Below are 25,559 nucleotides of genomic sequence, written 5' to 3'. Positions count from 1 at the left end.
TGCCCGTGCTTGCCGGCAGGAGGGGATGCGCCGGCACGTGTGGATGTGCTCAGCAGCCGGGGATGCGTCTTGCTGAGCTGTCTGTCTGTCCGCAGCAGCGTTTGCCGTTGTTAGCAAGGAGGGCACAATGCCGCGTGCTTAGCCAAGCTCTGGGTTTTGTGTGTGGGGGGAAATTGTGGTCCGGGGAGAAACAACCGTGGCTGAGCGTGGGGCATGCACTCGGTCCCCCCGGCTCAGGGTGAGGGGCACAGTGGCTTTGCTCGAGCGCTGTGCCCCCCATCCAGTCCCCACGGAGGCCAGAGCCAAGCCGGGCCCCTCGCCCTGCGCTGGAGCAGGACCTGCTGCCGGGGAGCAGCGGGTGACGTGTGTCTGCGACTTACCTGGGGCATCCCTGCTCCAGAACCTGGAGTCTCCTTCCCCTCCTTGGCAGTTCTCAGCCGCTTCCATAAGTGACCGAGATTTGCCCTTAAGGCTCCCAGAAAGGAGGAAAAAACAACAGAAAGGGGAAAGGGTCGCAGAGGAAACACAGCAGGAAGTCCGGGCCCTGTACTGCAGTCACAAGTTTGTGTGTGCTCAGCACCGGTGCCGGATGGGCACTTTTCCCTGCTGCAGGGAGCGGGGTGTCCCCTGCCAGGTGTGGGGTGACCCCACTGTTTGTTGGGTGCAGAGACACCCCCCCTCTGTAAAAGCGCGCAGGGTCCCCGCTGTGCCTACGGCCGTTTCCACGTCCGGCAGCGCCTGCTGCAGGTGATGGGGGGGACTTTGGGGGGCTTGGCTGGGGGCGCTGGCCGGGACCCCCGTCTGCCATGGGCACAGGCAGAGGCCTGGAGAGATGCTTCACCCAGGTGTGGTGCTGCCGGGTTCCCGCTCTGGCTCTGGCCGCCATCCCCAACGCCCAGCTTCGGCGTTTCCACAGTGCCACCTGGCTGTCACCTCCCGGGGCTGGGACACGTGTGCCTGCCCGGAGCCCGTGGGGCCTCCGCTGCATCCCACGAGGCCACGGCCCCCCCGGGACGCAGGAGCATCCCCGTGGCATCGCCCACCCCCATGCCGGGGTGCCTCCCCGCCGAGGGAAGCGTTGGCTGCGCCCTGCGCCGCGGCCCGGCAGCTTCCCCAGTCATATAAGGAGATGCCGGAGCCGGCGGCCGCGGCGGCTGAGCATTACTCACCGGGGAGGCGCATGGCGGGGGGGGGATCGGCCCCACGAGACGCTTGGCCGGAGCCAGGCGTGACTCAGCTCTGGGCGAGAGGCGCGGCTGGAGCGAGGGGGGGGGCTGGGGCAGCTCCCGTCCCCAGAGCTGACCCGTGGGGTCCCCTAAAACCCAGGCAGGGCGCTGGTGGGGGGGACAGGGGGCAGCGATGGGGGTAACACCGGTTTGGGTGATGCACGGGGCTGTAAAATGCTGCACAGGGCACCCCATGAAACAGGGGGGTGCCCTGCAAGGTGGGGACCCCCCCCCCGCGAGGGGGCACAGCCTCGCCGCTCCCCAAATTCCTGTGAAGGCAGGAGATACGCGTCCTCTCCCCACCCCTTTCCTTTCTGGGCCGAGGCGACAGTTGAAGCTGCAAAAGCCGCCTTGCAAGGAGCTAAACCGAGCTGTTTGTGTTTCGGGTGCATGGGGCGGTTTCCGGGGAGAGGGGGAGGCCTCAGGCTGCTTCCCCCCCCCCCCCCCCCCCCCCCCCGTGAGCAGGGGGTGCTGGCGGCTGCATCCGGGGCTGGGTGGCTCCCAGAGCCCCGGTGGGTCACCCCGAAACCTGCCGTTGGCTCCCTGCGCCCCGTGTCTGCTGCCGCCGTTATCGGCTTCCTGCAGCGGCGAGAGGCGGCCGGGCTGGGCTGTGCCGAGCGCGGGAAGGAAAGGGGGGAACCACGTGAACCCCAGTGGGGTGGAGTGGGGGACCACTGGTGTTCCTGGGGCAGGGGAGGGATGTGTTTGTATGTATTGAAATGTACGTTATTTATATATCTAAAGGTAAATAGTTCTATATGATTATATATATATTTATACATGTATTTGAAGAGTTTCTGTTGCCTGAAGGCTTGTCCGGCTGGAGCAGCTGGCAGCGCTCCGTGCGTTTTATTGGCCCCTCTGTGCATACAGCACCCAGGAAGCACAGGAGCGGCTGAGCACCCATGGGTGCAGCTGGGGTGAGGGGATGGGGAAAACTAGCTCCTGCTTCCCGGAGCCTTTTCCCCGGCACATCCCAGCCGCCGCCGCCGCCGTCTGCTTTGCAGGGCACTAACTGCCCCACTCGGGGCCGAACCGCGGGGCCATTTATGGTGGCCTCGTGCCTGCCGGCAGGTCGTTACTCTGCAACGCTTCCCCTGCCTTAACAGAAAGCAGATTGCTTTAGATGAAAACTATGCTGGGATATTTTTCATCCAGGCAGGGCTGAAGCTCTGGAAAATACATTGCAACAGCGCCGAGCCCCGGGGTAACTCTCTCTGTTTTCTATCGCCCGTCTCGCATTAGCCCGAGCGGCGTTAGGAGGTCGCGGGTGGTGCAGGTCCCCCGTGGAGCGGTGCAACGTTTGGGTCCGTCACGTTTTACTTGATACGGTTTTCTTGGTGGGCCTGGCCAGCTTGTGGCTGTTGGGTTTGGAGAGCTGCTCAGGGGTTATAAATATAACACAAATCTCTGCTTGCATCTGGTTGACGCCCCAGATCTCGTGTGGTTTCACCGCCCCATGCTGCAGAGCCGGTGCTGCCGGATGGCGACTGACCCGGTGCTGGCCACGTACGAGCCTGGGCTCCCAGCTCTCTCCGTGAGCAAAGCCTGAGCCGGGCTGCGGTTTCACAGGTCTGCGGCCAGGCTGCGGTGTGCTGTCCTCCCCTTAACGCTTTTCCCCTCTGCTGTGAGCGCTGGCAGCAGAACAGACTGCTCTTGTCTGAGCCCTTCTGGGAAGGTAAAGGCAAAAAACGAGCGTTTCATTCTGTACAACTTGCTATCTAAGAGCAAGTTTCTTCCCTCCAGGAGCTGCCAGGAGCACCCGGCACATGATGGGCTCAGGAAGCAAAACGGGCTTTGTAAGGAACCTCCCTGCCCGGTTTGCCTGTGGTTACGGTGGCAAACGGGCCGGGGGATATAACAGTCGTGCCGCGGCAGGGCTTGCCGCTCTCGGTTTCCCTGTGCTGTTTCTGTATCTCTGCTGCCGGAAATGGCTCTGAAAAGAAGCGAAACTGCCCGTTAATAAACGGGGTTGGGCTGCAAAGTCTCACGGCGCACGACGCGACGGTGGCGGCGAGCAGGGCTCCTGGCTGCAGGAAGGGCTGGGAGGAGGATGAACCTTTGCCTTTGCTGTTAGAGCATCTTTTGTGGGTATTTCCCCGTGGGCTCTGGGGGTGTCCTGGAGTTAATACGGTTATCTCTGGGCATCCAGGGAGGGCGAGGGCAACGTGCTTGGGGTACCTGACTCCCAGAAGCCAAAGTTCGGCTGCCTTCGCTTTTGCCCCTGCTGCTGGGCAGAGGGTTTCCTGCGAGCAGACTGGTGCTGGGTCCAGCACGGGGTCCTGAGTCCCAGCAGGCAGCTGCCTGCTGCCACTCGAACGCTACCGAAGCGCTGCCCGCATCTCCCAGCCGCTCCCCCCTCGATCCTGCCTGCCCTCAGTGTGTCAGCATCGCCGGGCAGTCTGCGGGCAGGGGACCCTGGGCTGGGCTGCTGGCTGTCACCCACAGCTGGGGGGGGGTTTGTGCGGCTCCCGAGCCCCCCGTGAGGAGCGGGGTGTTGCGGTGGTGCCGGCGCAGCAGCTGCTCCCGCCGATCCCCCCTTCGCCGCGGCCGCCGGAGCCGCAGCGGGGCTGGGAATGGAAATTGAGGAGATGACGTCTGTGCCCCCGGAGTGGGGGGGGGATGAAGTTTGGCCGAGGGAACGCTGAGGAAAGATGTTTGAGCCGGCCTGACGCTCGCTTTCTCCCTCTACCCGCCCCTTCCCCGAGCTCCCAAATCTCCCTTGGCCCCGTCCCGGCGACGCTGGCTGTCCTCGAGCCCTGCCAGCCCCGGGGACGCCCCAGGGACGCAGCCAGCTGGAGGCAGCCGTGCAGGCAGGAAGTTTCGGAAGTTTCTGCAGGCAGCAGCTCCGGCCCCCCCGTCCCCTCGCCTTCCCGGCGATGCCGGGCTCCAGCAGCGGCAACTTCGAGAGAAAGAAATTCCGAGCCCGGCTCGGGATAGCGGGCCGGGAGTAGGAGACGATGCCTCTTTCGGAGAGCTCCTATCTGCCGCCCGCCGCCTTTGTCCTGAGCCACGTCCTGGGCATCGCCGGCGTCCTGTACTGGAGGAGCCGGAGCAGAGAAGGTACGGGCGGCCCCCGCGGGGGGAGAGGCACTAAGATGGCCGGCGTGCTGCCTGCAAGGGTCACGGCTTGTCTTCCCTCCCCGAGAGCCGCGGCTGTGGCACGGGCAGGGGCAGACGCGGCCGGTGAGGAGGAGGGGGGAGGACGCAGCTGTGGGGATCCTCCCGGTGGTCCTGGTCCCCATGGTGGGGGGGGGGGAGCAGAGGTTTTGGTGCCTAAATTTGGTCTCGCCACCCGTTCCCAGCACACGTGGGGTTGGGAGCGGCTGGGATGGGGGATGTCTCGCTGGGGATGAGGCTGTTTTTTGTCTCCGCACAAGCCCGTGACATGTGGCTGGTGTTTTGCCTCCCGGCTCCTGCCACGGCGCGGGCGAGCGTCCCTCCCACCGCTCGCTGTGACAGCAGTGTCTCGGTTAGCCACCGATGCCAGCAGCGGCAAGACGTGGCCCTGGGAGCTCCTCCCGGCGCTGGCACGGGCTCGCTGAGCAGCTGGGGCTGACCCTGCCTCAGTTTCCCAAAATAGGGCTTGCACATGACCGCTGCCTGAGGAGGGCGAGGATTTGTTACAGGGATGTGCGATAGCTCCGGGCCACGGACAAGGACTCAGTAGCTCCTTCTCTGTCCCAGCCTCTGTCTCCTGGGATTTGTTTGTTTTCATTCCTCCCTCTTTTTTTTTTTTCCCCCCCAGCAGGGCTTGTTCTCGCCTGTGCCTCCGCACGGGGCCTTTTCCCCACGTCCGTGACTGATTCCCCCTTTTCTTTCTCTTTTTCCATGCAAAGGGGCGGGACTGCAGAGCCCAGGCAGCGCGCGGGGACTTTTCCCGAAATATTGCTTTGGGATACGCTTCTTCCTTCCTCCCCCAAAACTAGCGGGAGAGAGATATTGAGTTGCACAAACATGCAGAAATATGCCCTGTTACCCATTAAACCCAGCCTTGCTGCAGTTCTGTTGACCGGCCGTCCCCCATCCACTTAATTAATGTCGGTGTCTGGGCAGCGCTGTGCAGCGACATGCTCGGTTCCATCCAGGGACCTCCTGGCCGATTCCCATCTCCCTGTCTCCTCCTGTACCGTGTCGACCTGCTGCTTCACCCTACAGAAATCCGTCCTTTTTGGAAAAAAATTCTGGTGCGAGTGTTGCGAGCAGCAAGTGTGTTCACTGTTTTCCTTCGTCGCTCCTTCCCAGTAAAGGTCAGGTAATACCCACCCCACGGACACAGCATCCTGGAAGATGGGGGTCATCTTGCAGCAGGTTTTGTTGCCCTGCAGTGCTCGCCCAGGTCTCCTTTGCATCGCCGCTTCAGGTGTCTCGCCCATTAAATATCCGGGTGCTGGACAGTTTTCCACCGCAGGTATCTCTTGTGCATTCTTCCAGGCTGAATCAGGCGCCGTTTCCCTGTTTCGAAAGGCTCTGTAAATCCTGCCCGGTCGGCTCTGTTGTCATGATGGATTATGTCAGCCCATGAGTTGGCAGCCAGCACATTTTAAATACCTTGTGCTCCTGAGCCAGCCAGGTTTTCTGCATATCCCCTATCTTAAAAGTACCACATTTTAAAAAAAAAAAAAAAAAAAAGCGCATTCCCATTCTTTGCTTGCCCTGAAGGAGTTCAAAGCCAAAGTGGTGGGTTTCAATGCTTTCAAAATTTGTTTCTAGACATTTATACGTAGCAAACCCCTCCTTCACCCCACAGCTGGCTCTCGCTGCTTAATGCACAGAGCCGCTTTCACGCTGAGCATGGGCTTGGAGATGCCCTCAAGATTTCTGCGAGCTCATCCAGCACAGTGCCCTGTCCGACATCTCCTGTATTCCTTCCGCTTTAGCAGGAATTAGTGAACAGGAGCAGAAAACTTGGGAGCCGCTTCCAGGCTTCATTGCAGCAGGAGAGGCTGAAAGAGCCGGTGGGGGACACTGAAACCCCACGCCCCCTCCCAACGATGGCCAAGGGGAGCACCGGAGAGCCCGGTCCCAGCCCCTCTGTCCTGGCCGGGCACCCTCTGTCCCACCAGCGCCCGGGGCTGGGACCGGGCTCTCTCAGCCGGAGGCAGGAGGAGGAGAACGGTGATGGAGTCTGACAGCGAGCGGGGCCAGCGATGATGGAGGAGAGATCCTGGGGCGAGCGGCAGCTCCTGGCCGGGCGCGTTGGGAGCTGCTGGGTACAGGCATGCTGCCAGGACAGAGGCTGCCGTGGGCAAACGGCGGGGGGAATGTCTGTGCAGGGTGTTACGGTGGCGGCGGGAGGGTCTCCGGTGCCCGTGGGAGCCCTCCCAGTGATGATGGCAAGTGCCTGGAGACCCTGGGGTCTGGCGGGATGGTGAGTGGGAGTTTTTCTTCCCATGCTCAGCTGATGCCCCTGGTTTCGGGGCACTGGAAACCAGCTGTGGGCTGGGATGGTTTTCCTTGTTCGCCGTCACTAGCTGGGTTTGCTCAGGGGACCAACAGCAGTGGGAAAACCTTAAAACCCGCCTTCTCCTCATGCGGCCACCTCTGCTCCTTGGTCCTTGCTGCTTCTGGCCCCTCTGTGGGGGATTCACGCTGCTGTGGGGGATGGCAGACGGTGCCTTTGGGATCCCCGTTTCTAGGAGCAATGGACTGCGCTCTGATGTGCAACGGGGGGAGAGGAGGTGGGGAGGGAATTAAACAGCACGCGTGGTCCTGTAGAGATGCAGGCAGCGGAGGCGCAGACAGCGGAACCCTGCTCCTCGCTTGCACCGGGGAGCAGCCGGGGCAGGTCTCAGCACCCCCGGGCCGTCCCGCCGTGGTCCCTGCACCCCTGGGCAGGGATAGAGAAGGGGACAGCATAGCTCCGGCTCAGCTGGGCTCAGGCCAGGTTGTTGCCTGGCTAGTCCGCGTTTTCATCTCTGTGAGTCTCACCTGTCTTGGGAAAGCAGCAACACGAAAGCGCTTCGCAGCTGGAAGCATCCGTGCAGCTCCGATAGCATCGGCGGCGCTGGAAACCGTCGAATGGTTGTGCGGCACGTGGGCGCGTCCAGTCAAGGCGTGAGGTTTTCACTGGTGCCGCTGGCAGCAGGGTCTCTGTTCACCGGCGATGTTCCCTGTGTCACGCCACCAGCCTTTGCTCCGTGCCCTGCGTGTGGGGGGACCCGAGGCTCCGCAGTCAAGTCAGCCTCTCCTGCCCTCGCCCGCTGCTGGCTTGTCTTCCGAGCGGTGTGGATTCCCTTTGGTCGCCGTAACCTTCCCTCTGGCCGTGCCCTGCCTGGACCGTCACCTCTGCTCACTGTCCCTGGCTGGTGACAGGGTGGTTTTGGGTGGCTGGGGCCAGTGAACCCCTGCTAGAGACAGGGGAGAGGACAAGCACGGGGGGGGATTGCAACAAGTTGCTTATCAGGGTGACTCTGGAAAAGATTAGCCAGGGAGAGATAAGCTTGCAGTGCAAGTAACTGTGCATTATTATTAGCTCAGACGATAGCGCGGGCGCAGGGTGGGGAGGTGTAATCTGGTTAGAGCCCAGGAACCACCCAAAGGTGGTGAGACGGGGCAAAAAAAAAGAAGGAAAACCCCCCATTTCTGCAGGAGATGGGAAGAGGGAGCGTACAAAGGAGCCGCTGGCCTGCAGGCACCCCCTGGATCTGGCATCAGAGGTGCCTGGCTGCAGATTTTCGGTGCGGGACTTGGTGACGCGCCCCCGTCCCCGTGTGCTCCCTGTGATGCTCGGGGACACGCTCCCACCTTCCCCCGGCAGCAGCCCGGCTCCTCTCGCCCTCCTGGCCGGGGCGGCGGGGCTCCTGCTGGCAGAAGGTCTGCAGAGGGATTATATTTAGAAGAAAAGGAAGAGAGGTGTGATAAGGAGGCCCCCGTTATCTCCCTGCATGCCGAGAGGGGCTGCGGCCGGGTCCCGGCTCCGGCGCTTCAGACCCGGGAAATGATTTGGGCAGAAGCTGTGGGCGAGCAGGCGGGAGCGGGGAGAACAGCTCGGCATTGTCCGTCCCGTCCCCGGTGCAATTAACTGGAAAACAAGACGAGGAAAAACAAGCCAAGAGCCTACTGGCGGGGCAGCGCCCGGCTCCGCGGGGCCAGCCTGCGTCCGTACCCACAGCCTGCCGGTTCTCTGCTGCCGGGAGCTGCACCACGCTCTGCACTGCCTTTCGGTCGCTTGCTGGAGGGAGCAGCTCTGCCCTTCCTCGCTGGGAGCTTTCTGAGCGGCTTTGCCGGCCATCGGGACCGTGGGACGGTGAGGATTTTGCTGGCGCAGAGCTGCCGTGCCGGTGGTACCCTCGGCTGGGAGCACCCGGGGAAGCCGTTGACGTTGCGGCGGGGTTTGCGGCGATGCCACGGAGGAGGAACAGCCCGTGTCTGCGCTGGGGGCAGCGGGTGTAGGAAGTGGTGCGGTGGGAGGAGCTGCAGCCGAAAAGTCACCCACCCGCGCCCGCTGGGGCCAAGGTCAGCGAGCGGGTGGTGCCGCCAGAAGACCCTTCCCCAGGAGCCGGGAGGCAGCCTCCGCTTTGCCGGGACCCAGCGCTCCCCATCCCCGGCTTGGGCGATGGAGAGGTGGCATCTCTCCGGGGAGGAGAGGCGGCTGAGTGCGTGCCTGGTGTGCCGGATGTGTTGCATCGGTTAGTACCCACGGCCCTCTCCTTCCCGGCCTGCAGGCAGCCCCCGCTGTGCCGCTGGCGCTGCGCCATGGCCAGGGGACGGCTCAAGCTTTATCCACCCCAAATTAATGCTGGGGTTGGAAAGGGACCCGGCACCGTGGCTCCGGGGGGGGTCAGGTATAGGAAATGTCCCTAAAAAGGTCCCGCACGTGGGAGTGACGTGGCTTCCTATTGCAGGCGGTGGCTGGCGGTGCCAGGCGGCAGCACCATGGCTCGGCTGCATCGTGCCGGGAAGCCGTGCCGAGGCCGGAGCCTGGCAGGGTGGGGAGCGAGGGCGGCTGTGGTTCAGCCGGTGGATAGTTTTGGCACCTGGTTACGTGCCTTGGCCGTGGGATGGAGCGTGGTGCGGGGGAGGCATGGAAGGCTTCACCGGCCACGTGCCACGTGTTTTACTGCAGTGCTTTTGGATGGGGGACGCCGTGGGGTGGATGAGGAGGAGGAGGGATGTTGGATAGTGCCATCCCGGCAGGACACGTGGCACGGCTGGGCAGCCCGAGCTGAGAGATGCTGGGTTTTTTTCCTTTTTCTTGATTTTTGGCTTAAAACCAAAGCAAGGGGTGCTTCTTCCTGGTGGACCGTGGCATCAAAGGGATGTCTTGGGGTAGCAGGTTTTGTCCGTTTTTGTCCACTCTGTCCCAGGGATCCCCTGGGCTGGATGGGGCAGCGCTCGGGAGCTTGGGGTCATGTGCCATGGGTCGGTACCGAGGCACTCTGTTACTAAAACCTGGCAATCCCGTTTGGTGTGGGGCTGGCTGCCGGGGTTGCCCTGAGCCATCCTCGCTGCCCAGACGTTGGGAGGTGGGGGCTGAGCAGGGCCCCCCTGCGCCCCACGGGACCCTGCAGCATGTGGCCCTCTCCTTTCGCCTTTGTTTTTTACATGATGATATTTTTTTGCACTGAGAACAGGCAGAGCAAAGCCTGCCGGCAGCTTCTCCATCCCACGTTGCCGCTTTGGCGTCACCGCGAAGCTCCCGTCCCGTCACCCCGTGGGGCTGGTGGACACCCCTGCTGCTCCCCGGGGATGGGACCCACATTGTCACCCTGTCCCGCTGGTGTTCGGAGCTCCCAGCGTCTGCCCAGGGCACCCTCGGCTGAGCCGTGGGACAGAAATAAACATTAAATCCTGCCAATCCAATGAACCAAAAATACAGCGACAGAGTAAGCTGCTAATTGCACACGCTGCTGCTGCCCGGCCCAGGCCTGTTACAGGACATCTGTGGGGTTTATGTAATGTGCTAAACCTCCCGGGAGTGGGCAGCGGAGGGGAACACCCTCCTAACGCCGGGGGGCTCGGGCAAATCCCACCTCCGTCCCTGCGCTGCCTCCCCGGGGGGGACGAGGAGGCGCAGTTGTCCCGGCCAAGGGGATGCATTCTGTTGCCACTGCCAGCTGCAGCTGTACCCATCCCAATCATCCACGCTGCTTTTATTCGAATAACACTATATTCCCCCCAAAAAGCAGTGCATTTTGTTCTAGCTGTGTGGCTGCTCCTACACCCTGCCCAAGCGAGACGTCGGAGCCACGTGAACGGCTCCGTCCCGCAGTAACCCGTGAATAAGCAGCCTCTGTTCCCCTGCGCGGGTGCAGGATCCGTCCGGCGGTCCTGGCACCGACGGCGATTCTTCTGTCTCTTCCCCTCATTTCAAAGTCATTTGAGTTTCTGCATGAGAAACACTGACCGAGAGCTGCCTTTGTCTTCTTTTGACAGATGAACGGGACAGAGTCCAAAAGAAAACCTTCACTAAATGGGTCAATAAACACTTGATGAAGGTAAGAGTCACGTATTTTATTATAAAGCTAGTTAAACGACCGTCTGTCTGTCCGTTCGGGCTCAGGACTGGCAGATAAATGCCTTTTTTTTTTTTTTTTTTTTTTTGTCTCGGAATTTTTGCATTGCTTTTGAGTGTTCATACGTGTCTGTACTCAGAGCAGAGATGGTTGCGGTGGAAAAGTGCCCGGTGCCTTTGGAGGGCACTGTAACATCTCCACGCCGCCCTTTTTATTACATTTGCCTCCCGAGCGCCTGGTCCTTGCTTTAACATGGGGCTCGGGGGCAGCCGGGGCGAAGGAGGGGGTCCCAAGGTGAGGCTGCTCCCCCCTCGAACCTCCCTTGCCAGGACAAAGGGGCTTTTTTGTCTTTTGAGGGGTGCTCCTGCGTGGAGAGGAGCCCCAAAGTGTGCAAAGGGAGATGCTTGCAGCTGTAGGTAGCTGAGCAGGATTAACCTGGGTGCTGAGGCCCTGGCACAGGGTGCCCAGAGAAGCTGTGGCTGCCCCTGGCTCCCTGGCAGTGTTCAAGGCCAGGTTGGATGGGGCTTTGGGCAACCTGGGCTAGTGGAGGGGGTCCCTGCCCATGGCAGGGGTGGCACTGGGTGGGTGTGAAGTTCCTTCAACCCAAATCAGTCTGGGATTCTGTGAATTCTGGAATAACCATTTTAAACGCACACGGCTTGGAGGGGGACGTCTGCTTGCAAACACCGCTGCCTTCCTCCCGTGCTCTGGCAAACAGTGGGGGAGCGCAGGAGGCGAGCGGACCCCTGAGGGTCTTCCTCCTCCCTGGCTCTCCGCAGGTGCGCAAGCACATCAACGACCTCTACGAAGACTTGCGAGATGGCCACAACCTCATCTCCCTCCTGGAGGTGCTGTCGGGAGTGAAGCTGGTAAGTCCCCAGGGCTGGGCAGCGATGCTGCTGCCCGCCCCGAGCCCCCTCCGTCCTCCCTCCGCTCCCAGCCATCAGCTGTCATTTCTTATGCCATAGTTTTGTTTTCAAATGTGTGTCGTTGTTTCTTTTATTATTATTATTGTTATTGTTATTATCGTTATTTTATTTATTTTCACTCCAACCTGTGTTCCCCAGGCTGGTCTCTTGGATACCACCAAAGCGTGTGATTAAAGCCGCTGACTTACAGTGCCCTGGGTAGAGCCGTCTTTTTGTGAGGGCTCACATGCCTTCATCTTCTAGATTTGGCTCCGTATTTGAAATAAGGGATAATAATGGCTTTGACTAAAACTGCTTCTGTGACCATGTGCCCAGCAGTTTAGCTCAGGTTGGGCAGAGGGCACGCTCCTCGCTCCTGCCCCATGCTCAGCTTCTGCACGAGCTGGATTTGTAGCAGTCGGTGGCGTGCAAACCTCTTCCTGCATCCTGAGCAGCGTAGAGTCCCCCTCCTTTCTCCTCCTCCTCCTCAGACTGACACATTCACTCAGCTCTGGGAAGATCCCGATTGCTGCAACAGCCGTAGCACAGCAGGAATTATTTTAGCTTTCCCCTAAAATAAGATCTGGGAAAAGATCTCCTAACTCCTTCCGTTACCCTCCAGAGATGCCAAATCAGTTTTTGTGGGGGCTGAAAAATTGAATCGAGCTACTTGTGATCCAGACAGCTTCCTTCTCTTCACTTCGGCTTTCAAAGCCGGTGGGGGGAAATTTCTGTGCTCGAGCCCAGGGTGTGCCGGAGATCCAGCCACCTTCGTCCCCGCTCTTTTGTTTCTCCTTTTACCCGGGTGTTGCATTTTGGTTTCCATTCTGTCTCCCTGTTGTGTCACCCTCCCGTCGCCGCTGTCCCTCCCCTCCTCGTTAGCAAATAGAGCCGCCAGTTCAGAGGAGCCTTCGCCTGGTGAGAGCGCCGGCCTGGTGCCGTGCAAGCAGCGAAGAGCGTGAGGAGGAAGATGATGATGATGAAGAAGTAGGTTGAGTCTGCCCCGGCCGCAGCGTATGCCTGGCGGACACTGGAGTGCCGTCAGATAGTCCAGTGCAGCCCAGCGTCACTGGGGGCTCCGACCTTCCCCTCGCTTTGGTTTTAGCTGGGGTTTTTGATCAAACCCACCCAACTCGCCCGGGGCGGTCGCCCCAAGCGAGGGTCTGCGGAGGGGAAGCTGCAAGAGCGGAGATACACCTGATGCCGCGGTCCTCGTTACCGGGCTGTGTTCACGTTACCTGGATTATCTGTGCGTGCATTGCAGTGTCGGCCCGCAGTCAGGGCACGCCACCCACCTGGTGTGACAGCATGTGTCCCCCCCACGGGGCGGGAGGGGACAGGGACGGGTCCTGCACGCTGCTCCCGGCCGGGCTCCCGCCTGCTCGGTCCTGGGGGGCCGCTGCAATGGCTGCTCACCTCACACTGCATGGACAGGCTCCGGGCACAGGCACCTTCTTGGGGGGCTGGTGTCACCGTGGGGTCCAGGGCACAACCGGTGACCCCGTGCATGTGAGTGGAGGTGGGAGCGAGCGCAGCCCAGCCCCAGCTGAGGGTTACCTCGAAGGGACCAGACCCCAAAACCTTGCTCAGGTCTAGGAGAAGGTGTGTTTTCCTGCGCCCTTGCTCTGGGTGACGATTCCCTGGTGCATGGTGTCACCTCCCACCTGGAGCAGCACAGGAGGGGCTGTAGCACCTTCCTGCCAGGCTCCGGTTCCCTGCAGCCCTGGAGATGTTCCCCTTGCAGGGACAGCTCTTCCCCTTCAGGCTGGGGAAGGAAGGTGGCTCAGAGGACTTGGGGTGTCCTAGCAGTGCAGAGCATCCTGGTGACACCTCATATTGTGGCTGGGATCAGGATTTGGGCATCGATCCTCCCGCTCCTGATTCAAAGCAGACCCAGCATCCTGTGCCCTTCCCCTGGCCACAGCTCAGCCATCGGGTACCTCGGAAAATCCCCCGCCTGCAGCAGCGGCGATGGGCACAGCCCAGGACATCTCCTGTCTCCCCTCCCCGAGGGTTCAGAGACGGTGCGTGGAGCAGCAGCCCCTGCCCGCGCGCGGGAGGAGCCGACCCGGCTCTGCCGGGGCTGGTGCTGAGGTCAGGGTTTCTCCGCCATCAGTGGGGACCCGTGGCCAGTCCCTGCCCAGGTCCTCATGTCCTGCTGCGGAGCAGACCTGCTCTGCTTCCGCCTGGGTGGGTCGGACTCTGTACCCGCTCGGGTAAAGCTCTCTCTGCTGAGCCCTCTTCCCATGGGATGGGTGAGATCCTGCCCTGGGATCCAGAGGCTGAGCCAATCCTGCCGGCAGCCATGCAGCGCCCGGCTCAGAGCCTGGGTGCCGACCCTCGGGGTCTCGTGGCACTCAGAGGAGGTCGAGATCTCGGGGTCTTCCCACCTCCATGCCCACCGCGGCCTCTTTGCCCTCTTTCAGCAGGATCGTGCGTAGCGATGACTTTATTTGCCTCCAGAGCAAGAAGATAGCGCAGGGAGTGTGGAGTGCGCGGCGGGTCACACCAGCACGCTGAGCGTGGGGGGCTGCTGCAGGCGGCTCCCGGGGGCATGCGGGGGGTGGCTGTGCATGCGGGGTGCTGCCGGCCCGGCCCCACGAGCCTGACCTGAAGCTGCCGTCTCTCTCTTGCAGCCGCGTGAGAAGGGACGGATGCGTTTCCACCGGCTGCAGAACGTGCAGATCGCCCTGGATTTCCTGAAGCAGCGACAGGTAAGGGCTGATGTAGGTTCACCCAGAAGCAGAGCTGGGTGATTTGTGGTTCTTTCTCCTGGCCGGGCCTCAAGAAGGGTGTCGAGAAGCAGCGTCAGCCTGTGCCGCGGTGCGCCCGTCCCCACGGTGCTGGTTGAGGACAGTTGTCAGGGGACTTTCCCCCGTAGGCGTTGTGTGCTCTCAGAACCACCCGTGCAGCACAAAATCAAGTATCAAAATGAGGGACTGGACTCCAGTTCTGGGAAAGGGTTTGCAAATGTCACGGTCACTTCTGCACCCCAAAAGCCTCACCCAGGGCTCCCCGGCAGATCCCGGCGGTGGGGTGGGAGGCTGCGGCGTGTCCATGCCTTCCCACCGGCTTTGGGGCAGATGAAGCAGCTGGCTCCTGCTCAGCCCCACGCACCCATGGGCTGGTGCCTCTTTGTGCAGCATCCCCCCTCCGGACGCAGCGCGGACTTGCCATCCTTCGGCTTTCAGAGGGCAGGTTCCCTCCGCCGAGCTTTTGGGAGGTGCTGACCCTGCTGCGCCTGTGCAGCTGGCAGGGACCGAGCATCCTCCGCACCCCAGGGCAGATCCCGCCCGGAGCAGTGGGATGCATCCCGAGACTTGTTGGCTCTGCAGGTGAAACCCCCGCAGCCCCTGGGGCCGGGTGTCCTGTTCCGCCTGTTTGGTCAGGTCTCCTCATCACGATTCTCCCCAGAAACACCGAGACGATGATAAATTGTACCAATTCATGCTGAAGCAGAGATTTTTCTCTCTCTGCTGGCCCGAGGGCACTGAATAAATTTGAGCACATGCCCCACTCCAGGGAGGGTGAGCTGCTTCCAACGCCCCGCCCCGCTCCTCCCCAGCCCCTTGATAGAGACATTTTGCCGGCGGCTCTTGGGAGCTTGTTTCTCTACTTGGATGAAACAGCTTTTTCCTTTGAAGCGTGATGGTTGGGTGACAGCCGCCTTGCTGGGACTTCTTACCCCAGATGCTCCTGCTAGAGATTGTGGGGTCCCATTGAGTGCTGGGGAGCGGGGACACCCCCGTGGGGAGCCCAGCCGGGGGAGAAGAGCCCAAAGCATGTGGCAGCTCCCGGGAAGGCTGCTGCAAGGAGGGCAGGAGTAGTAACCGGGCAGCACTGCTCCGGTGTGCGTCTGCTGGAGGTGCCCAGGCTGGTGTTCTCGGTGCTGCAGGCATCTCCATGGGGTTCAGGGACTGTGTTTAAACCACCCCTAGAGCAAAGCAGCCAGGAGGGAGCAGCTCGAACTGCATGGGGCTGGAGTCTGCCAGGACGGGGACTTTCGGTGGGTGCTGGGGAAGGACCCGCAGCAAGGGCAACGCTGGCGTTTCTGCCTTTGTTAGGGCTGATTGATTAGCAGCTTGGGTTTGAACCCAGGAGGGAGTTAATAAAGCTCGGCCATCCTCTTTTAACCATGCTCTGTGGTCTGTAGCTATTAAATTATGCACTAGTGCTCAGGGCTGCGGGGACAAGGCACTTCTCCATGTGAGCTGAAATAAAGCCCTTAAGTGCTGGGAAAGCACTTCTAGATGGAGAGTGCTAGAGATGTGTGAAGTCCTTCTTTCCCCGCTTCCTGAGCCAGGGCATGGGGTGGCCTTGCTGCCTCTTGGGGAAGCACCGGGGTCTTTGTGTCTGCTCCCTGCTGGAGTGGCTGGGGTGACCCTGGGGACAGCGTGGTTGGGGACATGTCCCCCTGCTCCCTGTGGGTGAGGCTGACGGGGAGCTTTGACCCTGTTGCTTCTCTTTCAGGTGAAACTGGTGAATATTCGCAATGATGACATTACGGATGGCAACCCCAAGCTCACCCTGGGGCTCATATGGACGATCATCCTCCACTTCCAGGTAGGTCACGAGAGTTTCTTGCTGAAGGACGCGGGGTGGATGGCGGAAGCGCGTTGTCTTCCGGGGACGCTGGCATCCGTCTCTCCGTGTGTTTCGTGGCGATGCCAGCACGCAGATCAGTCTGGAGGATCAACACATGTCGTGGTGTCGTGGAGGCTGGTGTCAGAGAATAGCAATGCCCTTTTCTCATCATTTACATAATGAAATCATTAATGATGGGCTGTGTGCAGTGGCCTCCCGGTTGGCACCAGGGTTGTTGGTGGTAGATGTTTGCTCAGCTGAAGTCTCTGGAGGAGAAGAGCAAATTTGGAGGGGGCCATGGGGGCCAGGCTGAGCTCACGCCTGTGCAGGGCTGTTATCCCGAGATGCTCCCGGTCCTTGGGGCGGTTGGCACAGCCACAGGATCTTTCATTGAGATGGAAAATGTCAGCTACGTGACAGCAGTTCAGGTCAGGGATGGGAGAAGCTCTCTGACCCAGCTGAGGAACGCACTTAGGTCCATCTCCAGCAATTGTGTGCTATAGATGCTCTTGCAAAACAGGGTCTCGGGTCTTTCATAGCCTCAAATTATCTGGTTGTAGCTTTGATGTCCTCAGGGGGACAATGCATGGCCCCTAATGCCACCAGTGTGTTGGCACGCGGGGCTTGCTCAGCGGTGCTGCTGCCAGCAGCTCGTTAGCGGTGTGGCGTTAGCTCTGGGGCCGTCTCCGTCACAAGACAGAGTCCCTGGGAGCTGCTGCGTCCCGGCTCCCTGCCGTATCCCCGCTGGTGTCTTCCAGATGACACTAGCACTGGCTTTGAGACCTCGCTTTTAATTTTTGGAGAATGAGTGGGCAGCACCCCAGGGAGCTGCCACCTCGGCTGGGCCATGCGTGTGCCCCGTGCCGGCGTGGCCAGGCTGGCCTCGTGCCCCGGGCAAGCCCCTCCTGACCTGTATTTCTCAGGAGGAGGCTTTTGGAGGGGGAGCGTGGGGATAATTGAGCGTACGGCTGCTGACGAGGCGCTCTGATGGTGTCCCGGCCTTGGGAAGCAGCTGGGGTCGAGCAGGGGCTGGATGCTGATGAGTCACCGTCGTCTCCGGTGGGGCCTGGCTGGTGGCATCCCGTCCTTGTTGTCCTCGGGGTGGCCCTGCCTTGGTGCGTGCTCAGCTGCGGGGGACCAGAGAGGGGATGGCAGAGGCCAAGCAGGAGCTGCCGGGTCCCCTCCGCACCCAGCTGGGAGGGGACGCTGCCACCCTGCCGTGGGGGACGGGGCGGGTGACGGTGGGGGAGGGCCCCCAGGGGAGCTGGGCTGGTGCCGGCGAGCCTGCGCGTCCTCTCCCCGCCTGCGCTAACGGATTTTTTCTGGGGTTGTAGCTCTATTGTGAACCTCTTAATCTCCCGTGTCCCGGTGCCGCTGCCCGGGGGCAGGTGGCTGGGAGAGCCCTGGGGAGGGGTTCGGGGTGGACCGGTGTCCCCCGCTCCCTGTTTTCTGTCTTGTCCCTGCTTTTGGCATGTGTTACCCTTCTCTGGTCCCTCCGAGCTGGCGAGAGGAGTCGGGATGCTGCGTGCTCCTCGAACCCCTGCCCTCGGTGGCGTTCGGGGTGGGAGCTGCAGGAGGGAGGCAGGACGTGGGGCCGCGCTGGGACAGCAGCACCGGCGCTGTTGTAGCCTGTTGGGACCCTGCAACTGCGGCTCCCTGAAGCGATGCCAGCTCCCCGGGGCACCACAGGCTGCCCCTCCGTGCTCCGAGCCAGGTGAGCCTGGCAGGAGGGTGGGTGTGTGAGCCGGTCTCTTGGAGCTCTGGGCATTAAGAATTAAGGAGCAAACCTCTGGAATTGGAGAGAAACACCCCTGCGGGAGCCGGCACGGCAGCTCTGCGTCCCCGTTGGCATGCATGCAGAGCCGCTCTGACTCCTCCCTGCTTTTTTTTCCCCCATTTCTCTCCCACCCCTTCCTTTATGCTACCTTTGCCAACCTTCCCCGGGTTTTGTGTTTTTTATCCCCCCGCTCCCCATCCTCTCCCGCTCCCCCTCCCCGCTCCGCTGCCTGATTCCTGCCCCCTGTTTGTGTTGGCAAGGGCCGTGCTCCAATTACCTCATATTTGGAGAGAAGGACGCCGCAGCCAATCCCCGCTCCCTCTGCTTTTAGGTCAAGTGATTTCTGAACTGCAGTGAGATGCTTTGAATTTGTCTTCTCGCGGCGCCCAGGCTGTAAGATGGCTGTCTGGAGCGGCGGCGGCAGCGGCAGGGCTGGCGGGAGGGAGCGGCGGCGAGGGGCAGTCCGCGGCACGGTGTACGGCGTGCATTTGATCCGATGAAGCCCGGCTCGGGATTTATTTGGGAGCCGGCAACTCGCTTAGCTGTGTTACTGCCGGCGCTGAGGAGGAGATGGGGAATTCTCTGGGCTGTGTTAAAGAGCCGAAAGAAAAAGCTGCGGGAAAGGCGCCCCTGTCTCCCAAAAAAAGGGTCCGCTTTAAACGGAGGCGGAGGGGGAAGAGGAGAGCGATGCTGGAGGCAGCCCCACAGGAGGAGCCCCCGGCGCCGGAGGTGGCTGAGGATGAGGAGGCGCCGAAGTCGAAGGCAGCCCCCCGGCAGGAGGGAGGAGAGGGACCTGCTGGGAGCCGGTGTCGTGGAGGGGACCCCAACCCGGCAGCCCTGCACCCTGGACTCATCGTGCAGGTGAAGGAGCGGTTTCAGGGGGAGGTGCAGAAAGCTCGCCTGGTGCTGGAGCCGCGGCAGCCGGGTGCGGCAGGGGCTTTCCCCGAGGAAGGCACCACCGTCATCGCTCGCTTGCTGGAGAACCCGGCTGAGAAGGACTGCGAGAAGGCGGTGAGCCGGCTGGTCGAGCTGCAGAGGAGCGGTACGGGCAGCCGCCGGGCCGTGCTGCTGCCCCTGCGCGGGGGGACCGATGGCCGTGCAGAGGGGCTCCTGTCCCCTCCGAGTGCCGTGGCCGGCGAGGAGCCAGCGAAGAGCCGGGAGCCGGGGCCCGGCAGCACCCTGGATGCCTGGGGGAGAGGAGGCAGCAACAACCCCAGCTCCAGCGCCGCGTGGACCTGCTCCTCCTCCGCAGAGCCAGGCACCATTTCGGAGCTGTCTACGCCGTCCCCAATGGTGGATCAGCTAGAAAACCCCAGCATGGGGAGAACCTCGGGGCTGCCATCGTCTCGGGCCGGGGAGGGAGATGGGCATGGACTGCCGGCCTCCCGCAGCCCGTCCTCCTTCAGCGGGCGCAGTGGTGGTGCGGTCCAGAGCTCCTCGGGGTACGGCAGCGACCCGGCACGCCGGCCGGCCAAGGGTGCTGGAGCTGGTGGGACCACGGTGTCTCCCTCTGAAGGCGGCTGCAGGCTCGCTGCGGAGGGCTGGGCTCGGAGGGGGAGCTCGGGGACAGCTGGAGGAATGGTCAGTGTCTGTGTGTACCCTCATCCCTTTTGGAGCGGGGTGGGGGGACCTGGTTCAGTGGACCCCAGATCCTGGTGGCCCATGGGGACGGTCATCCCGGTGAGGTGCAACCTCGTGCTGAGCGCGGGGGGAGGACTCTGGTGCCGAAAGCTCCCGAAGCTTTTTCCCCTACGAGCAGCTCTGCTGGGAAAGCATCCCCCAGGGACCAACCGTCCTGTCCTCTGCTCCCGGCACGGGTGGCCAGAGAGCAGCTCTCACCGGAGCCGGTGTGTTTGCCGTCGGCAGCACGCTTGCTGGCACCGGTGGCACATGCGCCCTCGGGGCTGCTGGGTCGGGCGCCAGTTTGGGGTGTCCTCGTCTCACTGCCTGCGCCCAGCTCCTGGGCGGGTGAACGTGGAGGTGTGGGGGCTCTGCCTGCTCCGAGGGGGCTCCAAGAGGAAGAGGAGGGGATGATGCTGTGTTTGGTTTTGGAGCCCGTTGCTGTTTGGCAGTCACCCTTTGGGGGTGGCAGGGTGGGCTGAAGGCACCTCCGGGTTTGGCCGAGCTCTGCACGCCCCAGGACACGCGCGTGGTTGGAGGGGCAGGAAAGGGGCTGTTGCCCCCCGATACCTCTGCTGGGCTGGGACCGGTGTCACAGCCACCATCCGGCCTTCAGCGTCCTGCCACTGGTTGCTTGGTGCGCGAGGCCGATGTTGGAAGGGTTTGGCCCCAGATCCTGCGAGTTTCTGCTCTCTCTTCTCGCCGGTGCCTCCCTAAATCTTTGTCCTGACACAGACATGTGAAGAAAGGAGGGTGGAGCTGGTGCCGCATCCTGCACCTCCATAAGTGCTGCTCTAGGAGGGTCTCCTGCAAGGATGCCCTCGGGGAAAGGCCCAGCAGTTGGAGTACCCCAGTGCTGTGTGATGATTAAAAATAAAGGAATTATCTGAGCTGGGTGCTGCAAGGAGCTCCCCGATGGGCAGCAGCGCAGGAGAGCTCAGGTGGGGCATCACCGATGGGTGGGTTTGCAGAAGGTTTCATCCCGCTGTTAATTAAGAACTGCCAGGTAATCAATAAGGGGGTGCTGGGCAGGCAGAGGTTTGTGGGTCCCTCCCTGCCGGTGTGGAGGGTCCCATCCTGCTGCTCACCCGGTGCATCACCCCATCCGGGCTCCGCTGCCGGGTCCCAGCATCCCTAAGGAAACCCAGCCCGCGGGGCTGGAGGAGTTAAAGGCAGCGCCGGCGGTGTGGCAGCCGCTGACAAAGAGCAGTTTTGTGTGTGATGAGCGTATCAGGCTCGGGAGAGGGAGGTGAGCTGCAGCATACCAATTACACCGCCGCTCGCCGTGCTGTGCCGTGCCTCGGCAGCATCCTCCCTGCCGGCGGGAGAGGCGGGAGGAGCGGCACGGCGTGGCTCTAATGCTGCAGGTCCCTGCGTCCTGCCTGCAAAGGGATGTCTGGCAGCTGGGACCCGTGCAATGCCAGCACCCGACCGGGTGTATTTTGGGGGGGAATAGAGCAACTGGGTGTTTTCTGGATGGAGGGGGCTCAGAGGGACGGCGGGTGGGGCTGGTCCTGGCACACCGTCTCCCTGCAGTGTCGGGAGGAGGAATCCAGCGAGCAAACAGCCCCAGTTGCCTTTCTCCAGGCGCCCCAGAAAATACGCGAGGCTCACATCCTCCCCTTTGTCTGCCCCTTAATTAAGGGGAGGTAGTGGTACTAATTGGGGAGCTGGGGGTGGGGTGGGTGAGGAGGAAGCCGTGCCAATCAGAAATATGCTGGCATGCGGAGACACGTGCGTTTTGTCACGTGCAAGTCTGGGATTTGCAGCCAGTCCCATGCATCTGTCTGAGGGATCTGCGACTGTCGGTCTCTTTTGTTGGGGAAGTGGGTCACGGCACCCCTGCCGCCAGCACCCCCTGCACCTGCCTCTCCCAGCACGGTGAGGGGACACGACAGCCTTCTCCCCATCCTTGCCTTTTCCCCCCGGGATGGAGCTGGTGGCCTCGCTCCAAGTGACTCCGCTGGCTGGAGGTCGAGGTGAGACCTCTGTCCTGTGCGTCTTCTCAAACAGCACTTCTGAGCGCTCTTTTCCACTCCTTAAGTTGTTTTCTTGGGGTTTTTTTTTTTTTTTTTTCTTTTACAACATGATGCTCCAGGTGGAGAATCTGCTGGCAGCCCCGGCGAGAGATGGTGTCAGCGGTCCCGTCTCGGGCGCTGCCGTGCTGCCCAGCCATGGGTGCTGCTGGACGGGGCCAACCATTCTTGCGTCAGCCCCGGTGTGCAAGGGTGCTGGGGCTCCTCACAGCGGGTGCTGGGCAGGAGCGGGCAGCGGAGTGGGTTTGTACAGGAGGGTGCACATCAGAGCTGTCGGCTCAGCGTGTTCAGGGTGGGAAGAGACCCCCTAGGTCCCCGTCTCGCCATGGCGTTGTGTTCCCGGCAAGCTGCACCCCAAGCCCTGGCTGGGGGAAACGGCGCTGGTGTAACGTGCCGGGGCGTGCCGTGGGCTGCCGGCTGCGCAGCGCTGCTCTCCGGAGCGCTCGGAGCACGTGTGGCAGCAGCCGCTCCCAGGACCGGAGCCTGGGCGGAGGAGCGGCTCCGCTGAGCTGGGCGGTCGTAGGACGCCGGGGTCCGGCGGTGGCAGCTCCTGTGCTGGCTGGGCTGGGCTGTGGCCGAGGAACACCTCGTGCCCTGTGAAATGGTGTTGGCAAACGTCTGTGCCTGCCTGGACCTGCAGGCTGTCCGAACCACGCCACGCCTCGGCACCCCGGCGCTCTCCTGCCGGTCTGATGGCCCATTCCCAAGTTTGTGGGCTGTAGGGTCCCCTCTCCCCAGTGGTGACCAGGAGTTTCCTCCTGCCCTTCCTGGCAGCTCCCAGGTCTCGGACAAGTTCCTGGAAACTGGACACGTCTGGTGGTCGTTCCTCCTCCCACATCACCCCATGTCTGTGCCGCTTCCTTACAGATCTCCGACATCTACATCAGCGGGGAGTCGGGGGACATGTCGGCCAAGGAGAAGCTGCTTCTGTGGACACAGAAGGTGACGGCGGGTTACATCGGGGTGAAGTGCACCAACTTCTCATCATGCTGGAGCGATGGGAAGATGTTCAATGCGCTCATCCACAGATACAGGTAGGCAGGAAGGAGCGGCGGGGGGGGAGGAAGGGCTGGGGACCTCCCAGGGGTCCCTGCCCACCACTCTGGTTGGTGATGGTCTGTGCTTGGAGATGTAGGTGAGGCTTGCAGGGAGCAATGTCTCTTTTACCTGGAAATCATTCCTTCTGCCAGGTAGCTGGGAGGTGGGTGCTTGGAAAGAGCAGCAAATACATCAGGCTGCAAGATAAAACATCTTGAATGAGGTTGGAGAGAGAGGCAAAAAAGCAAAGCTTTGAAATTCTGGAGTATGGGAGCGCTGCAGCACTTCGTGTCTCGCTGCTGCCCGTTCTGCTCTCCATGAATAGCAGCACTTCCATCCGCGCTTTCATCCAAGGGTCTCGGAGCTCTCCTGAGCAGCAATTAAACCTCTCACAGTTCCTTGAGACACAGCACAGCCCCACACACCTTCCGCCCGCTCAGCGTAGGCAGCGAGTCAGCTTCTACCCCGGCTGCCAGGTCAAGGGGACTTGGCACGGCTTTGAGTGCCTGCAGAGAACAGCAAAGGCCCCGTGAGAAAGCATCTCCTGGTAGCTGGAAATAGCTCTGCCTTCCCGTGCTGCTCTGTGCTCGCTCGTGGCCGGGAGGAGCGGGCAGGGTTTAGCAGGGAAGGACAGGCAAGGCTTCTGCAGGCAGGAGCAGGCAGGAGGTGGGGTGCGTGGTGGCAACAGACCTCGCTGGGATGGCGCGGTGTGCAGGGGCTGGGATTTTCCTGGCTCCCCTGCGCTCGTTTGTGCTGCAGCTTGCTGGCGTTGTTCTGTTGCCGTGTTTCCTCCTGGCACGGGGCTGGCAGCACCCGTGCCTCCTGCCTCCCCACCGCGCTGCTGCGGACAGAGGCCCACGTCCTCCGGAGAGGTGTAACCACCCCGCTTTGGGGCTGTTTGGTCCTCCTCCTTCCAGGGAGGGCTGGCAGTCCCAGCCTGGCACGCGGGGTACAGAGCGGGTGCTGGAGAGGGCAGGTCCCAGAGGAGCGTGAGAGGTTTTCGTTCACAGCCTGATGAGCTGGGGACGTGCTGCAGCCCCGTCCCCTCGGAGAGCCACCAGCCTGGGACAGGGGCTCAGACGAGCCCTCGGGAGCCGCCCGAGGCAGCACTGCCCATCCGGGATGCTCTGCCCTGGGCACCGTCTGCTCTTTGCTGGCGTTGCAACTCTGATGTGTGTCTTGCAGGCCAGATCTGGTGGACATGGAGAGGGTGCAGATCCAGAGCAACCGGGAGAACCTGGAGCAGGCCTTTGAGATCGCTGAGCGGCTGGGGGTCACGCGGCTGCTGGATGCCGAAGGTGAGCGGCCGGGGGAAGTGGGTGGCGTGGAGAGATGCCGACCCCTCTGCCTGCTCCCGTTCCTCACTGCCTTTCTGCTTCCCCCTTGCCAGACGTGGACGTCCCCTCTCCGGATGAGAAATCCGTGATAACTTACGTGTCTTCAATCTACGATGCCTTTCCCAAAGTCCCCGAGGGAGGAGAAGGGATCAGCGCTATCGTAAGCATCGCTGCGGGTTGGGAGGCTGGGACAGCGGCTCGGGAGGCAGCCGGATGTTGCAGGAAGGGTTTGGAGGTTCCACATCTGCCGTAGCAGATGGCCAATGGGTGGTAGAAGCTGGGGGGGAGGAAGGAGCTTCCCTGTTAGTGTGTCTGCCCTGAGAACTGCCAGCGTGCCTGCAGGGCCACGGTGTTCTCCAGGCTCTGCGGGTTTGGCCACGGGTGTTGAGCTCATTGGAAAGCTGAGCTGGCTTCCAGGGAGCAGCTTGCAAGGAGGATCCTCCTCATCCTCCTCCTCCCTGTACCTGGGAAGGCGTCGCTGCAGGGAGGCACAGGCGACCGGTCCACCCTGTAGCTGTGACGATGGCACCTGGGTCCCCTCCGTGCTCTGCTCGGGGCCGTGCTGGTCGGCAGGGCTGGGCTCTGCCTCTCCCCTGCGGAGACCTGCGCACCGGCAGTGCTCTGCAAGGATGCTCTCGCCCCGCAGGAGGTGGATTCGAGGTGGCTGGAGTACCAGAGCCGTGTGGAGTCCCTCATCTCATGGATCAAGCAGCACACGATACTCATGTCAGATAAATCCTTCCCCCACAACCCTGTAGAGCTAAAGGTAGGTCCTGGACGAGGTCCCTCTGCAGCGTCCCGTGTGCTCGGCGCCGAGAGCTGAGTGGTGGTGTTCCCCAGGGTGGATTCTGATGAGCCTTTCTCATCCCAGGCACTTTATAACCAATACATACACTTCAAAGAAACTGAAATCCCAGCAAAGGAGCAGGAAAAAGGAAGGATAGAGGAGCTCTACAAACTGTTAGAGGTAAGTATCATCGTGGCTACCCAGAGGCTTGTAGGTGGGAGTGTTGTGCTTTTAGCAAGACCCAGATGTGCTCAGTTCAGGTTTATTTTGGAAAGGGGAAGTGGAAATAACCCTCAGGGTAAATGAGGTAGCAAGCAGCGTGCTGCAGGAGCGAAGGCAGAGCTATTGCCTTATAGTCCCACATTCCTTGCTGTAATTTCTCTCTCGCCAGCTCGAGGAGGTAGGAAATGCCGTTCTGTTATGTTTTCCCCAGGTATGGATTGAATTTGGACGCATCAAGTTGCCCCAGGGGTACCACCCCAATGACGTGGAGGAGGAGTGGGGCAAGCTCATCATAGAGATGCTGGAGCGCGAGAAGCTCCTGCGGCCGGCGGTGGAGAGGTCAGTGCTCTGCTCACGGCAGACAGAGTGCCCTGCGGGGATGTCCCCGGGCTGGAGGGGCATCCAAAGCCTTTCTCTCATTCTCTTTCCCCCTGTCATTGCAGGCTGGAATTGCTGCTACAAATCGCTAACAAAATCCAGAACGGTGCTCTGAGCTGTGAAGAAAAACTCACTCTTGCGAAGAACACGCTACAAGCTGTGAGTAGGGGGGTGTTATTTTCCCCTTC

The 25,559-nt window shown here is 61.6% G+C and overlaps 1 protein-coding gene across 35 annotated transcripts in view; it reads left to right on the top strand.

Annotated features, from left to right (window-relative positions):
- MACF1 (microtubule actin crosslinking factor 1) overlaps positions 1–25,559 on the top strand; it is a 144,171-nt gene that overhangs the window by 25,103 nt on the left and 93,509 nt on the right. For 21 of the 35 annotated variants that reach the window (XM_054802247.1, XM_054802251.1, XM_054802228.1 and 18 more), the window contains exons 2-13: positions 10,605–10,666; positions 11,464–11,553; positions 12,475–12,579; positions 14,229–14,306; positions 16,063–16,155; positions 22,477–22,643; positions 23,833–23,945; positions 24,038–24,144; positions 24,631–24,750; positions 24,856–24,951; positions 25,205–25,332; positions 25,437–25,530. In XM_054802247.1, the coding sequence (XP_054658222.1) occupies positions 10,605–10,666; positions 11,464–11,553; positions 12,475–12,579; positions 14,229–14,306; positions 16,063–16,155; positions 22,477–22,643; positions 23,833–23,945; positions 24,038–24,144; positions 24,631–24,750; positions 24,856–24,951; positions 25,205–25,332; positions 25,437–25,530 (1,253 nt within the window). Of the gene's footprint in view, positions 1–3,984; positions 4,290–8,769; positions 8,858–10,604; positions 10,667–11,463; positions 11,554–12,474; positions 12,580–14,228; positions 14,307–16,062; positions 16,156–22,476; positions 22,644–23,832; positions 23,946–24,037; positions 24,145–24,630; positions 24,751–24,855; positions 24,952–25,204; positions 25,333–25,436; positions 25,531–25,559 lie in introns of those variants that run through there. The other 14 variants (XM_054802259.1, XM_054802235.1, XM_054802260.1 and 11 more) reach the window with 5 other exon arrangements.

This window comes from Grus americana, chromosome 23, assembly GCF_028858705.1.
Source record: "Grus americana isolate bGruAme1 chromosome 23, bGruAme1.mat, whole genome shotgun sequence".
Taxonomy (NCBI): domain Eukaryota; kingdom Metazoa; phylum Chordata; class Aves; order Gruiformes; family Gruidae; genus Grus; species Grus americana.
The sequence above is the reverse complement of the archived record's forward strand: the minus strand, read 5'-3'. Positions and strand labels throughout refer to the sequence as shown.